We start from the raw sequence: 16442 nt of genomic DNA on the forward strand, positions 1-16442 counted from the left end.
GCAACAAGGACAAGTGTTTTTCATACATACTAATACTATCACTATAATTATTACTATCACTAATACAACTAGTAATAATAATACTACTAATAATAAACAACCTTAGAAACATGTATATTCTATTATATTTTTCATGTATATTCTTTTTTGGATTTCATTAAATGATCCATGCAAACTAATCTGATGTACACATTATATAACCCTCTTTCACTGATTGAAACATAAAATCACATCATATTTTTTCATTGTGATCTGAGGATTATTTACTGGTCAGTATTAAGGCTTGAGCAGATACAAAACTGATTAAAATCCTGGTTATGCAAAAGCTGCGATATCTCTGCTATAGCATAGCATACTTAGTTACTGTAAACATTGCATTGTAATGCACAGGGGTGCAGATTATGTGCCATAAAGGTTGCTTTCCCAGTGTTACCAGTCAATAGGCAGTTACAAAATTAATTTGGGTTATGGATTTATGTTTTGGTTTCCCTTTTCAGATGCTCTGCACTCTGCAGATTAGATCTGTTTGCACATTTCCTGTGTGCCTGGCCGGTGTACTCAGGATACGTGCACATACACACACATGCACGTGCATATGTGTGTGTGTGTGTGTGTGTGTGTGTGTGTGTGTGTGTGTGTGTGTGTGTGTGTGTGTGTGTTAATATTGTATATTGAGTGTGATTCATGGCTCTGTGTACACAGTCTTCTCCCTCAGTAGGTCATGTGCATATGTATGTGTGTGTGGGTGGGTGTGCGCAAGTGTGCGTGTATGCGTGCATGCATGTGTGTGTATGTGCATATATGTGCATGACTGAAAAAGGGAGGGGGTGGGGTGGTGAGCATTGTTAACGTTCCTCATTGGCTGAAATATTTTCACTGGCAACTAGAAAACGTGATCCAGCCTGCAGAGGCACTGCAGTGTATACTGCAGATAGAGAGAGTGAGAGAGAGAGAGAGAGAGAGAGAGAGAGAGAGAGAGAGAGAGAGAGAGGGAGAGGGAGTATGTGCATGCATGTGTGATAGAGAGAGATAGAGAGAGAGACAGAGACAGAAAGAGAGAGAGGGAAGGAGGAGGGGGCAGAATAAGCCACATGCATAAGGAGGGAGCTAGAAATACACAGAGAGGGTGTTTGTGTGTGTGTGTGTGTGTGTGTATGCATGAACACGCTGCGCATGTGTGACTGTGTGTGTGTGCACAGAGGCGCATTGACTGGAGCAGACGGCGGAGGAGGAAGAGCAGGGGTAATGAACGGCAGCTGAGACAGAGGGGAGATAACAACAGAGGACAAGGAAAGGAGGAAAGGAGAAGCAGGCTTAGCTGAAGACCGGAGGCTTGGAGACTAAAAGAAGGAGACGGGCTGGAAGAAGGAGACAGCGCACATCCACACTGAGAAAGGCTGCACAGAGGCACAGGTCATTACACAGTGTGCGCTGAATAATTTGACTGGCCGAGGACGAGGGAGAGAAAAAGAGGGATGGAGAAAGAGATACCAGACGGAGCCGCTCAGCCACAGCACAGAGGAGAGGCAGTGAGGGTGGGAGAGTGAAGGACAAAGGTAGCAGAGAGGTGAGGAGGAGAGGAGAAGAGAAGGATGCACCGCTCGACCAGAGAGGCTCAAGACGTGACGCATCCACCTTGCAACAGCTTCCTCCATCTTACATCTCTTTCATCTTTTCCTCCCTCAACCCCTGCCTTCTCCCCTTCACCCTCCTAAAATCACATGAACAGGAGTGAGTATCCTCCCTCCCTCCTTGTGTAACATCCTCCGGTACCCCAAATACAGAGACTGAGCGGCTTTATTATGTTCATAGGAAAGCATCAACAACATCGTCAGCAGCTACAGGCACAGAAACGACAAGAGGAACATGGAGGTGAATACAGACTGGAGGAGGAAAAGTGCGTAGGCACCTAGGTGAGTATGAGAAACGGCTCCGCATCAGCTCCACACCTGTGTGCCTGTGTTGAAATACTGAGGTTTAACTGTGTATACAGAATATGTATTGTGTAATGTGTGATGCTTTTGTATCTGACACGTGTTGTGCTTTCTTTATCTGGGTCTCCTGGTCATTATCTTTTCTCTTTGTGTGAGAATGAAACAGAGAGAATGCCTTTGCGTGCTGCTTGGTTACATGTTACGCTGCCTTTTACATGGTTCTTGCATCATGCTCACCCATTGTGCAGACACATAGACACACATACAGATGGATGTACACACACACACACACACACACACACATAAGCATACACATGCACACACCTGCATGCTTATCTGCACTGACCACAAACAAAGCTCAGACACTGTAAATAAAATGTAATGATGCATGGGCTTGTGGGCAGAGGGGTATCTTGAGGATGTCACAAAACCAGAAGTTATGACATATGACAGACCTTTCGGCAGACAGACAGGCAGACGGACAGAAAGGGAAGGAGGAGGGAGGGGAGGGTGATAGGAACAGGGCAGGAACGGCCTGTTCTGTAGCTGTCAGCAGCACTAAGGCATCTCCATATTGACCATACATCGGCGCTGCAGTCAAAGCACTGGCTACACCATGCTGCGATTGCATAACCGCTGCTCCTGACGCACCCCTCCCACATGCGAAGCAGCATGTTAAAACGGCTCCATCTCATACAGCCACAGCAGCGGGCGGCCCAAATACCCAGCCACCTCACCCCCCATCTGACGCCTGAGCCCTTCTTGTGTTTCTGAGCGTCCATTCACACCACAGCGACAATGCCTCCTACCTCACCTCTGTGCTGAGACAGCCTCCTTTGAAAAAAAAAAAAAAAAAAATCAATGGTCTCAATCAATCAAGCCACTGTAGATATTGACTGGCTGGACATTTGCTCAACATTTCCCTCATAAATCCACCATCAGGTCTGAGTCAGGAGTGGGGATTATTGCCATTGCTGTTATTTTTCTGTATGTGTTGAGCTGTGTGCCCTGCTACGTTTCTGTGGAAGCCACATTGACGAGAACAAAGAGCACTTGGCTGTAATGAATTGCGAGGCAAAATGGCCGTCGTCGGCTATGAATGACAGCAAGCTGAATTATTAAAAAAAAAATAATAATAACATCACCTCCTCTTCACCCACTCACTAAACACTTTCCACTCAGGCAAAAACACAACCTGCAGACATGCGTTGCACAGTGGCATAAAGAATAATGACATGCAGCCACAGTTTACTGGTAAATATAACAAGCAAATCCTCAGAGGCAGCTACTGTAACATCAGGGCCTGAATCCTGTGAAGAATTATGAAAATGTATTTTTTGGCATTTTAAGTATTATACAATATGACAGCATAATGCCAGCACTGATAGCACAGACCAGATCACCTCTGGACAAATCTACATCATAAAAATGTAAATCACATCCTATAAAAACAGACAGAGCATGAATTAGTTACAGTTCGTTAGTTGTCATCTGCATACATACATTCCTCACACTTTAGATTTGCCAACTATGACACTAATATGAATCATACTGCTCACATTTGCTGTATTTAATTTAAGACCAGTTTAGCATACAGTGCCAGCGTGCTATTGAATTTATCTTTGCAATCCTTACAAGCTCTCTGATCTCCAGAGAGGAACCGCCGCCAGCTTACATTCAGTAAATCTGGGGATTTGTCCCCAGTCAGCTCTAAGGTCATAACATTTTATGTAATCAAAATACATCATAACGCAGAGTGGCCGAACTGGATATGGTGATGATTTTTTTTTTTTTTTTGCCAGCCGAGACATGAAGGTGGATCCCAATCTCAGCATAGCCTGCATACTTGACATACTGCTGGTATGTGGTATAGGGGCACTGGCCCCAGACATGCTGTCGTCTCCAGCCCTGGTCAACAGATAGGTAGATAGATAGATAGATAGATAGATAGATAGATAGATAGATAGATAGATAGATAGATAGATAGAGCAGTCTGTAACTGTATAAATAGATGTCCGTAAAGACTGCTGACCCGAGCAGACAAAATAGACAGAAAGGCTGGGGAGACAGACAGATGTGCATGGTGTCTCTGACTCATTCAGAACATGATGCCCTTCTCCTGTTCTCTGCTATGCTCAGGTGGAATGCATCCTCTGTGAGTATGACGACTTGGACAGAAATGTGTGTGTGTGTGTGTGTGTGAGAGAGAGAGAGAGAGAGAGAAAGACAGAGAGAGAGAGAGAGAGAAGGAAGAGAGTCAGAGTGTGAGAAGATAGGAATGTTCTAGGCGTTTGGGGTTGTGTGTGTGTGTGTGTGTGTGTGTGTGTGTGTGTGTGAGTGTGTGTGTGTTTTTTTGCGTGTCTGTGTGTGCATGTTTGTCTGTGTGTGTGTGCCCTGGTTGAAGGTATACACGGCTCATATCTGTGTGTTTACTGTGAGTGTGTGTCCACTGGAATGTAAATGGTGGTGCCATGTATGTGATGGGGAGTTGTCTGAGGGTGAGAACATTCTAGGAGTCTGAGAAAGAGAAAGGGAGTGTGTGTGTGTGTGTGTGTGTGTCTCCTTGGTGTGTATGCAGTAATGTTTGTGTGTGTTTGTGCATGTTGACGGATGGAGGAAACTGTCTACCAAAATCTGCTGCTGAAACTGACTCTCAGATCTCTATAACCAGCTCTGTCTCTCTTATTTTCCTGCTCTTGTTTGTGATGACGAGGTCAAATGCCTCTCATGATTTCATTAGTGTAATTCCTTGGCAGGGAGAGGATCCAGAGCTATGCGGAGGTTGGGGCTTTCAAAACAGACACACACATACACACAGACACACACCGTGTTGGAAGTACGGGAGTGCTGCAGCAGTTTAGCTGTGTTAATACAGTGCCTAGGTCAGAGATGAGCTTTTTACGTAACGAGAGAGGGCTCCGTCGATTCTGAGGAGCTTGTGCCAAAGCTTGCCCTTCAGCAGGCAGACTCCAACCGTTATCAGTCTCTTTCATAACGCTGTCACCAAATTAGAGGGTAATTTTAGATGATTCATTTCCCCTTAGGCTCAAAGGCTCCTCAGGCGGCCTGGTTGCTTGTCCAAGTCGACACATCCCATTGTCAGGCAACTCCACTGGCACGGACTGAGTTTAAATGCTGTCCAGTTGTGGCTTGTGCCTGTAGACACGGAGTATCTGTGAGAAATCACAAGCAAGGACAAGCACAGCCGCTGACTTGAATGAACTTTTAAAAATGGCACACGGGGAGAATCGATTTTCTATACAACTCAGAACTTCAGCTGATCCAGTTTGAATGTGAGCCTGTTATCACACTCTTGCTCCTGGGGAGGTTTGAATGCATATATCTGTGTATGTGGGTGAATGCAAGAGGAAGAGAAGGTGAAAGAGAGAGGTTATTTTGGGAGAAAGCGTTGCAGCACTGCGGTGCCGGAGGGATGCATTTAGAGCAGTTGTGGGTGACACCGGCCAGCACGTCTGTCTTCGGCCGGGGAAACAATGTGCACCTTTCAAATCTGTCAGTAGATTCATCAGGAGGGAGCACTAGGAAGAACAGGATATTTTTTGCTGGTTCAAAATATCTAACTGTATCACATGTAAAGGTGCCTGTGGTGTTTAAAGTGTGAATAGTTGGGGGTTGGGATTAATGGTCTCCTTCCGCCTGTTAGGTGCATGTCTCTCATTCAGAATGAATCTTCAGCAAAGGTTGGGGGCAGGAAACCACTAAGAAGTGCATAGATAAACAAACCAGAAATAGAAAGCAGGACCAGCACTGTGCTGGTCTCTTCTCCTTCCCTCTCTCTCTCTCTCTTGTACTCGTCATGTAGGTCACCTCCTCTGCTCCCTTTTTTTTCTCCTCGTGCATCATCACTGTTGATAACCACGCACAGAGGAACAAAGATGTGTCATCTTCCCTCTCTGGTGTTCTTTGTGCTCAGTTTTTATTTGGATAAAAATGCGCATCTATACTCTCTTTTGCTCCTACACCCACATACAGTATGACACAATCCCTCCGTGCAAGCTCCACTCAGATTATAGTGTATTTCCATGTATGGTAACCTCTAAATAAGCTACAGCCGCCATCTCTGTGCATCAGAGGATGCTAATGAGTGTTGACAGAATGCTAGCGGCATGAGAAGAATAGAAACAGGAGCTCAACAGCTTCATAAGCACCTGCTCCAAACAGTTATTGTTATACTCCCCAGATAGACTTTGATGTACAGTTTATTTCAGTCACATACAATTTACCTGAATATCTGCTAATGTGGGAAGTGATGATAAACTCTCAGTTTGTGTATTGCAATGTACATTTATCAGTATTTATCTTGAGTGTCGGCACAATAAACTTTAAGCTCCCAGCTTGCTAATTAATAATAAGGTCAAAGCCACAGTGCCCAGACAATGGAAGTAATAAATATTCCTGAGACCCAAGAGTGCTCATTTATGGCAGTGCAAGGTTCAATAGAAAAAAAATCCATTGTTAGTGAACAGTTTAATCGAAATTATTGAGATCGCAGTGTGCCCAAGTGCAATATTCAGACATGCAGGAGCTGCAGTTTTTTGATAAAGCTAAAATGTGGGACAGAGCACCATTATACCAGAGGTGTTGTGGTGCCATGGAGATGCCCTGGCCTACAAATCGCATTCTCCAGCTGTAACAACAAAAAAAAAAAAGAAAAGAAAAAAAAAAGCATGTTTACTTGGCACAGCCCCCGGCAGATATCACATCATCACCATTTGAATAATTCTCTCAGAGACAATGAAAAATATGGTACAAAAATGAGCATTCCCACTAAAATTGTGAATCATATCATAATCGCAACATCTGTCAAAACGTATTTAATACCATATTTACCATATACCATACTGTATTATTTGCTCAGTCCTGGTTTGAGAGTCACTTATAGGAGCTGTTGTTTTTCCCTGGTTAAAGGGAACAAGAGCATAAGCAACACATCCATATATATTTGGTTGTTTACTGCTGTAATAAAAGAAAATCGTGCTAATGAAACCAGAAGTATCCCACTCCCTGAAGATTTCACTTTCTACATTTTGAGGTTAACTACTTATTAAAAAGCTAAAAAGTAAAAAGTGATATACATGAAAAATAGAGGATTTCAGTCGAATGTGCCTGATGTCCTATCATATATCTAACGAGCTGATGAGATCACAGTCTGCATTATGAAGGTCGTGCTCAACAGCTAACTAAACATTACTTAAGTGTTTTGAATTAGATGACCAGTTCAAGTTCCATGTTAGCAAACAGGTCGTTTGTTCTGTGTAATGTTTTGAATCCCAGTTATTAAAGGGAGATCGTAAATTTGTGAGGAAACTGGGAAGATATACTGGTAGATCATTCAAAGATGTCTGTCCTCTCTGTGCTGTGCCTTAGTGCCAAGTGCTAACGAGATAATACAAAGAAATGCCTCCCAAAGCCAGGATTTGTGTCTGCTTTCCCAGAAGTGGAGAGGAAAAAGACAAAACTTGCTAATCTCAATCATCATGGGGAAGAGACAAACGTAAACAAACCTCTCCATGTACAGCATGACTTGAGTTGGTGCTAGTCCTGAAAAATGTGCTATTTTCCTTAGCTGATAATATTCCAAAATCATCAAAAACATAAACTTTCTTAGGGCGTTTTCACACCTGAAAGTCCGAACCAAGGTCCGAACCAAACTCCGTGATTCTGTTACATTGTAATACATTTGGTCCGGCTGGTCCTTAGACGTATACAGATACATCATTCATTAGAAGAGAATGATTTCCCCTTTGAATCAAACTGGTGTCTTCTTCAAACTAGTGTCAGCTATGTGTGAAGCTGTTTACACAGGTACTCACAGAGTAGTGGTAGCACTTACATTTCTAAAGAAAATAAATAAGAAAATGTCCAATAAACCTAGAAACCTTTCCTCCTCACCAATTGTACTATTTCATCTTATGTTAAAGACCACTGAAAAAAAAATTCATTTTAACAAGTCATTTACTCCAATAAAATTTGCATTGCCTTAAAATGTTTATTTATCTTAAAACCTGATGAAAAACAAAAATCTTCCAGTGGGATGAGATGATCCCAGTTTGATGTTTCCACAGCTAATCATTTATTCAGTGTCATTTTCTTGATCCTCGTGGGCTGATTTGCCTGATTTTCTGCCTTGTTTCAACAAGGCCCCTTTTTATTTGTTTGGGGAGGGAAAAAAATCTCAAATCAAACTGCACTGCAAACAAATGGGATTAACTAATCCCAGTGGCATTTTTTTTTCACTTGTTTTAAGAAAAACAAGATTTTTAACACTGAATATGAAACTAAATGACTTGATGGGATTTTTTTGTTTTGCAGTATAGCAGCAATGCATATGTTTTATACACAGATATTCACTCAACCCCTCTTCTTTCTATTTACAGATAGCTGGACTAAAGGCCTCGTGAGGACAGCAACTGGGAGTTGAATCAATGCAAAAGTGAGACAAGCACAGAGGCATTCTTCAGCCTGTTATCAGGCCTTTGGCTCAAGTGGGAGGACTCCGTCTGAAAGTCAAGCACCCCTTCATTCCCACCTTTGAGGAATTCAGGAGAGTTGGAGAAAGGAGGCGGGGGGTCATTCCAACAGCTTCCCCTTACCTCTGAGACATTGTAGAACACCTCCCAAAAAAAGACTTCCCTCTTATCAGCAAACCACGGAGAGGGTCGCAGATCACCTGACCATATTGGACCAAAAGCAGAGAGAGGACTCTGAAGGTTGTTGTTTGTTTCTCACACACTCAATCCCAGGCTTAACACAGCCTGAGCCTAAAACAGGAAGGAAGTGCTGGTTTCAGCAAGAAACAAACCCAAAGCCTAGTTTGAGAGGGCAAGAGTTTCCTCTGGCAGGGCACAGGATACAGCGTAAGACAATACCTCTTGAACCTCTCTGAACTGCCTGCCTCAGTCCCTCTACTTTGTGAATGCAGAAATCCGCCAAACTCTACTGTACTGTATGTGTATATGTGAAAATCTATGTACATTTGAGATTATTTATTGGTGTTATCACTGAGTGAGAACATATCTTTGTGTTCTAATAATCTGTCATTGTGTATGAATATACATTTCTGCAGATAGTGTGAGTACAGCATTAGAGCAGCACAGGAACATCATTGTGTATTAGTAAAAGCAACAAAAAACTACCTTTAAGTAGTTAACATTGGTCAACTACCACTAGTTAATTACTGTAACCACTAAGCTAGACTGTGAAAACCATCTGTGCTTATCGGCTGACAAAGTGAATACTGAGTGACTGCTACAGATTGTAGTGCTGTGGCTGTGCTCCTTTACCTGTCTACCCCTCACAAAGGCAGAGATACCCACCAGGGAGGATCTCTGAGGGAATCATGGACAGAGCCATCCGTCCCCACGTCCCCTCGAATGGCTGACTCTGAGAGCTTCAGAAAACCGCGGAGCCCAACTTCATCCCTGTGCCCAGACCTTGGCAGGGGTGCCCAGCGCTGATTGCAGCCACAGCCCCTCTCTCTCAGACACAGACCTCCAAACGAGCGAATGTCCTGCCTCAGGCGCCAGACTGTCACCATCCCCATGGACACCGTCAAGATCATCCAGTCGGAGAAGTTCCCCAGAGAGTGCCCTGTGCCCGTCACCCAGCCGCGCTATGCTCCTCCACCCAGAGTGGCGTGGGATGGAGGAGGTGAGGGGGAGATAATTGTCAACCAGGCCTGCAGTGACCTGACCCTGGAGATGACGGGCACCACCATCGCCCCTCCTCGGCCTATGGTGTCACCCCCCGCCCCTGTGACCCGCAGGGAGCAGAGCTTCCTGGCCCAGCGCAAAACCAGTGCCAATGAAATCTGCTACCACCAGTTCCACTACAAGATGGAGGACGTCATAGTCAACCAGTATGTGCTGCGATCCTCCTCCACGTCCTCCTCCACTTCCTCCTCCTCTTCAGGACCCGTCATGCCCTGCGAGCCCTTGGACTGCCCGACCTGCGGGCACACCTACAACTTCGCAGGCAAGCGTCCACGCATCCTCTCCTGCCTGCACTCGGTGTGTGAGGAGTGCCTGCAGATCCTGTACGAGTCTTGTCCCAAATACAAGTTCATCTCCTGCCCTACATGCCGGCGTGAGACAGTGCTGTTCACTGACTATGGCCTGGCTGCTCTGGCCATCAACACCAGCATCCTGAGCCGCTTGCCCTCTGACCCCAACGGGCCTGTGCAATGGGGTGGCGACGCCGACCGCAGCTGCTACCAGACTGTGCGCCAGTACTGCCAGTCAGCCTGCACCTGCCAGATCGCCAACCCCTTATCCTCCTGTGGCATCATGTAGACAAGGGTGACACTGGCATGACTCGACGCTGCCCCACTCTTTTCTTCTACCCGCTACCCTATCTGCCAATCCCTCTATCTCTCACATACATAAATCCCTCCACAGACGTATCTCTATATATTTAATAGCACAGATGGATGCTGTGTGGGACTAATGGATGCTGAAGGACACTTGCAGATAAACAGGGAGAAATATAGTAAATAAATGTATTTTATGTATGGACTGAAATCCTATTCACCCTCTCTTGTTTGGATGTGTTTGTCATTGACATCTCTTTACATGGGAATGCCAGGGGAGAAGTATCCCCTCAACCTAGGTGAATAAAGATTAAACAAATGAGAAAACTCTCTCTGTTTGGCCTGGACTGGTTATGGATTGCCTGCCAATACACAGAAGGAATTAAGTCACAATTTGTTGGCTTTTGCCGTCTAATGAAGGCAAATCTGCCATTTCAGGGATAAGGATACATTATCAGAGCCTAAAAATGATCACTGAAATCAGATAGGCAATCTGTGGTGAGCAGCCATATTTGATCTTCCAGGCATTAAAAATATCTACATGAGGTGTGGCAGCTTATGTTATTGCAGAGGTAAAGCAGGACAAAAATATTTTCTGATAATGAATAAGCAATGAATACATCAGAGAGAGGTAGTGACATTATGTACATAATAATTGTATTATTGCTTACAACATTCATCGCATAGAGTACAGTCCATAATCTCTACCAAACTGCAGCTAACCATACAGAAAAAGGGCAAAGATACAAATCTGAAGGTCTGCATATCAAGTCTGTATCACCATAGTAATCATGGATGATGAATTACATGACAGAGAAAATACAACAAAATGTGTGACATATGCATTTATCATTCCCAGGCACAATTTAATGTAAATAATGAAGTGACATACATGCTGAACAATAAATAAAGATGGTAGTAAGCTATAGCACATGAATTCAAATTAAAGCGCAGTTTCAAAGCAGGTGTGACAGTGTAGGGAAGACATTCTGAAACCAAAAGTCCAAAAATCCTGAGAGAAACGGTGTGGTCCGCTCACACAGGCAGAATTTCCTTTCGCCTCCTGAACAGCTGGCTCAGCTGACGTCTGGCACTGTTTTTCTTGGATGGATGCATCTGTTGGCTTTACATATATATAGGAATAAACAAAGAAATCATTAAATAGAGACTGAGCATCTCATGTTAGGGCATTGAAGCCAGCATGCAAGCTCAGTGATGATTTTTTTTTCACGGGACAAAGACGAGGAGGAGCAGATGTACGTCCTGAAAATTAACACCCACCAATGGCTCAGCACCTACTGTGCATTAGCTTTACACCACTGCGTCAGCATGGCTGGCAGCCATGTTGGAGCAGCACAGACATTTCCAAAGAGCATCATGCATCATATGAGATTAATAAAACATCTCCCCTAGAGGTCACTGTTATAAACATAGCATCTCACCCATTTATCTCTGAGTCCGACATGGCAGTTGACTCCTCTCTTCTCAAAGACCCGATCTTTAACCTCCACGTCTTGCTTTTACTCTGCTCTGCCTTCTTAATTTCCTGAGGAGACACATTGAATGATCTGTTTGTCAAAGAGCTGACATATTTGTAGATACTGCCCAAAATTATCTTTTATAATTATGTGCATAAATACAAGCCACACATACAAAATAATATAACTGGACTTTGTAATAATAGGCACTTTACTCTCATTTAATTTTATTTATTACTGGCATGTGACTGTCTCAGAAAAAAATGTGTTACATATTGATGTAGTGTATTTTACCTGCTTTTCAAGCTCTTCCTCTGTTTGCTCAAGCAGATCATCTCCACTCGCATACTGCCCTCTAGTGTCCAGTTTCAACCTTCCTGCAAAAACATACAACACTCAACTCCATGAATATAGTTTCTTCCAAATTTGGCATACAGATGTATGTTGAATGTACAAATGCAGTGCAAACACATTTTGACACAAAATAAATAACATTAAATTAGTTTATTTTTTTGAAAATTAAATTAAATTAAATTAAATTAAATTGGGAAAAAGAATATGGTAGACAATAACTCACTTAAATGTCCAGCTGCTATTCTGGTATCTGATGCTGACCTTCGCCGAAAATTATGGCAAGCATAAGAATTTGGCCACTGTGTTTCACTGGAAACACGCTCTACTCTGGCAGTTTCATGTCTTTGACAAGAAGACACGTCCTCCACAACAGCTTTTTCATCACACCCCAGGGTTTCTGGAGCCTAACAGAGAGACAAACGGTAAGAAAGAGAATTATATGATAATGTTCCCCCCGGGTTGCAGGAACACATGTTGTCATTAGAGACAGGATGTGTTGAAATTGGGTCATCAGCCTGTCAACTCCACATCATGCTCATTAGCCCAGCAAATTATGGCAAATGAGATGATTTCTCATTTGCCTCGTATTTGCAGGCTCAAAATATCCCATACTTGAGTGTGAGACTTCACCTGACTCACCTGCTTAGCATGATGTTCCCGGAGGGCATCAACCTCCATTTGTAATCCCCGGTTGTGAATTTGTAGTCTGGCAACTTCCTCTAACATTTTGCACACCTGTTCCAAGTAGCTGAGCCCAGGACTCAGTCTCTCTCGCCCTTGTTCGCCATGGTCCTGCACACATCAGTAAGCACATGGAGAACACTAGGATACAAAGTAAAATAAAATGCATACAGATTTAGTCCCAAGTCCAGTTTTTTATGGTTGTTGAACACTTCAGCTGTTTGAGAAATTGCGCAGAGATACAAAAATGGGATAGGTGAAATTCAACCACCAAAAAACCCTACCATTTCCTTTGCTGCACCTAAGGAATAGACTAAAATAGAATAGAACAGACTAGAATTGAATAGACTGTCATCTGGCAGTAGCAGTGAACCACACCATTTTATTAACCGCCTTCAAAACTAATTATGTGGTAATTTTGTCCTTTGTCATTTATAGGCAGGACTGAACTTGGAAATCATAGAGGTAATTATATTGATTTAGCCTTTAAATGGCTTTTGGCACAGATACTGTACTCACTGAAGCAGGAAGACTCTTTCTCCTTATGGGGCAAACCCAAACACACACCCAGAGACCAAAAAAATAAAACTGCAACTACTAATGACTCTATTTATTGAGCAATTTTTTTTTTTTTTTATCAAGCACTTCACAGGAATAAAACCAATAAAAACAAGTAATCCACAAAACACAAAGTTAAAACTTATTCACGTTACACAATGCTGTCAAATCACAAAACAAAATAAATATTTAAATAAATGACTAACACCCACACGTGAAGGTGTCAACTAACTCCCAGCCTACACAACATTATGGCAAAAGACAAAAGAGGAAAGAGTAATTTTGAAAAATGTGTGTGCATTCTTGGCCAAAATCATTATGTAAATCAGGTGACATTTTTGCCACTTTTCAGTAGGGGCACGTGTTACAGTCTTATCAAAAACACATTAGGATTGTCATCAGTTACCCACCCACATACACACACACACACACATTCTCCATCTGCTGAGCGCCCTGATTGCCCCATTCCTGTCATGCCTGTGGGCAAAGGCTCACCTGGACAGACTGGTTTCTGATCCTAAAAACCACAGAGGGTGTCATGACAGCTCACTGGCATGAAAGCAATCACTTATGTGTAATTACATGCCTGCCCCGCTTTGAATTGGAAACCTAATGTGTATATATTTGTTGCAACATTGTAGCTGGGAAAAATCACAGGCTTTATTACAGCTCTGTGACTCTGCTTCTGGGCCCTGTTGTGAAACACAACCGAGTTCAGGACTGTGCTGCGCATTATCACGCCTATCACTGTGAAGGTTTTGGACTCAGGTGTGGAACCAAAAACTGGACCCTCTTTTGTTTTTTCACTAAAAGGACTGTTTTTATTTGTTGTGATGGTTGTGTTCCTATGTTGTATTATTATTATGTTACTGCTCCTGTTACTGTATTAGCTGTGGGAAAGATATTCCTCTGAGGTCAATACACTAAAAATTCCTCTAAGGAGGTCAATAAACAAAAAATTTACTAACTAAGAGTACTGAAAGCAGAATACAGCCATTTCAAAAGTGTCCCAGACAATAGTAACTCACCTCTGTCTTTGTCTGAGCTGCAGGCCGGCTATCAGAGTGCAGGGACAGAGGTCGTCTGCGTGGCTCTGACATGTGTCTGCTTGGCTTTAATGGTCTGACTGTTGTCCTTAGCTCAAAGCTCTCTGACCTTTGACCTTTTACCAAGGTTGATGTGTGCTGTTTGGTTAGTGAAGAAGTTTTTTGCCTGAGCACCACATCACCTGTTTGGGACATGGGCTTGTTCCTTAGACTCTGACATTTCGGTTGCGTCCTCTGGAGTGCTTGCTCCAGTTTTAGGTGCAAGTCCACAGCGCAATCCCGTGTTTGTGATGTTGAGACAGGGGTGAGTCTGTCCTCCTCTCTCTCTGTTGTGACTGGATCTATTTCTGGATTCCCGACTGACACAGAGCCACATGGAGAAGGAAATGAAGTGTCAGAGCTGGCCATCTCCACTCCAGAGTCCACTGATTCCGAGCGCAGATTTGTCCCCATGTCCGGGGAAGCTGTAAGAGAATTTCCACAGTCACTGCCAAGCCATTTGTCCTGCTCTGGGTCAGAGCACGGGCCTCCTTCAGCTACCCAAGTCTCTAAAAGGTTTCCAAAGCTCCTGTATAGATTCATCCTAAAAAAATACCCAAGTTCCCACGTCTTCTCAGACTTCACGAAAAGAACGAAAGTCACTGCTTTCCGAAAAGCCACACGGTGACTAACTGAGGTGAGATGGTGATGTAAAATTCAAAACATCCTGACCGTTCCGCCTATGCTCCTTCACCACACCTCCCAATCATCCGTCCTTGTTCATACCTGCCCCTTCCTGTCACTGTAACTCCAGGGAGAAAATGACTCATCTGCAACACCTTTTTCAACGTACGTTTCCCCCTACATTCCAACGTGAAGAAACCTGGCCATAACAGGGAACAAGTCATGACACGGACGTACGAAAGTCTCACTCGGCATTTGCAGAGAGCAACCTGGAATCTGTTGTCAATAAATCTGAGGACAGCTGAGTGGAAAAGAAACCCTTCTAGTGATCTATATACCTTAGCATCACCCATTTATTCATAGTGGGCATAATTAAGAAAATAGTACACATTTGCGATTCCAGGCAGAATAGAATAGAATAGAAGATACTTTATTCATCCCACAGGGAATTTCAGGTATCCAGCAGCTCAAAAAAACACAAACATATAGCATATAGTAATGAATAGATAAATGTAAAAAATACATATGAGCAGCATACCATAGCATAATAAAAGCATAATAACAGCAGCACAATTATTGCTCAAGTCCAGTCCAGATGTGGATGTGGGGGGTGGTGGGGGTTTAGGACATGTTAAAAGGCCTTAGAAGGTGTTAAAGAGCCTTATGGCTATGGGGACAAAGGATGTTTAAAACCTATACCTAAAAAGTATGGGTATAAGTAAGAAAAATGTGTGTGAGTACTGGAATGGCGAGCAAAAGCTGAAACACAAAATTTCATCGTTGCAACACCAGGAGATATCTGGACCTTTTGGAATGCATCGAGCAGACATTCCTGTCCTCTGCATTCCTCAGGTGAGCAGAGACAGCCAGGCTCATCAGGTCAAATACCCAGACTCATTCAAAATCATGCAACTATGAAGCACGTGTTCCCTCGCTATTTTCAGCTACAGGCCTTGCACAGTCTTCCCACAGCTACATCAGTCATTGTCTTTGTCCTGTTGGCTGTTTAAATCCCTAGAACAGGCAAAGTGCACCCGGACATACAGACTCCTTTTGGTTTTCACCCAGTCAAGTAATCATTTATCAAAAGTCTTGTCTGGTACCATTATCCAGGTTACATTCCTTAGTTCAGGTTATCTGTCAGGGTTTAGTCAGCCTGATCAGACATCATCATGGCCGACAGTGGTGCAGGACATGCTGGCCATGTGATAAGTAATTAGATATTAATCATAGTTATTTTCAGTGAAACAGCAAAATAAATTCACAAAACCAATTATAACTATTGTCTAAATATGAGGAAAAAAAGGTCTAACATTGTTCATGGTGTTATTTAGCAACCTTTAAAATGTATGTATCCCCCAAGATGTGTTGTCAGATTGTACAACACACCAATGTACAG

General features: G+C 43.2%; 2 protein-coding genes across 2 annotated transcripts; one reads left to right on the forward strand and one right to left on the reverse strand.

Annotated features, from left to right (window-relative positions):
- The first annotated feature begins 1007 nt into the window (after positions 1 to 1007).
- rnf208 (ring finger protein 208) lies at positions 1008 to 10593 on the forward strand. The gene is made up of 3 exons (XM_030065194.1): positions 1008 to 1731; positions 1813 to 1913; positions 8333 to 10593. The coding sequence occupies exon 3, from the start codon at positions 9461 to 9463 to the stop codon at positions 10244 to 10246; it is 786 nt and encodes a 261-aa protein (XP_029921054.1). The 5' UTR covers positions 1008 to 1731; positions 1813 to 1913; positions 8333 to 9460; the 3' UTR covers positions 10247 to 10593.
- Positions 10594 to 10969: 376 nt separating this feature from the next.
- Positions 10970 to 15032, reverse strand: LOC115368822 (uncharacterized). The gene is made up of 6 exons (XM_030065192.1): positions 14363 to 15032; positions 12735 to 12887; positions 12319 to 12499; positions 12036 to 12118; positions 11706 to 11809; positions 10970 to 11386 (listed from the first exon to the last, which is right to left on the reverse strand). The coding sequence occupies exons 1-6, from the start codon at positions 14960 to 14962 to the stop codon at positions 11299 to 11301; spliced, it is 1209 nt and encodes a 402-aa protein (XP_029921052.1). The 5' UTR covers positions 14963 to 15032; the 3' UTR covers positions 10970 to 11298.
- Between the last annotated feature and the right edge of the window lie 1410 nt (positions 15033 to 16442).

This window comes from Myripristis murdjan, chromosome 12 (genome assembly GCF_902150065.1).
Source record: "Myripristis murdjan chromosome 12, fMyrMur1.1, whole genome shotgun sequence".
In the NCBI taxonomy this organism is placed as follows: Eukaryota; Metazoa; Chordata; class Actinopteri; order Holocentriformes; family Holocentridae; genus Myripristis; species Myripristis murdjan.

Bases quoted from the DNA above. Each gene is read 5' to 3' on its own strand.
- rnf208 (XM_030065194.1), top strand. From the start codon at position 9,461: ATGTCCTGCCTCAGGCGCCAGACTGTCACCATCCCCATGGACACCGTC.
- LOC115368822 (XM_030065192.1), bottom strand. From the start codon at position 14,962: ATGAATCTATACAGGAGCTTTGGAAACCTTTTAGAGACTTGGGTAGCT. The intron at 12,888-14,362 runs GTGAGTTACTAT...TGATGTGTGCAG, and splicing joins CAGCTCAGACAAAGACAGAG to GACCATGGCGAACAAGGGCG. The intron at 11,810-12,035 runs GTAAAATACACT...GTGTCTCCTCAG, and splicing joins AGGAAGAGCTTGAAAAGCAG to GAAATTAAGAAGGCAGAGCA.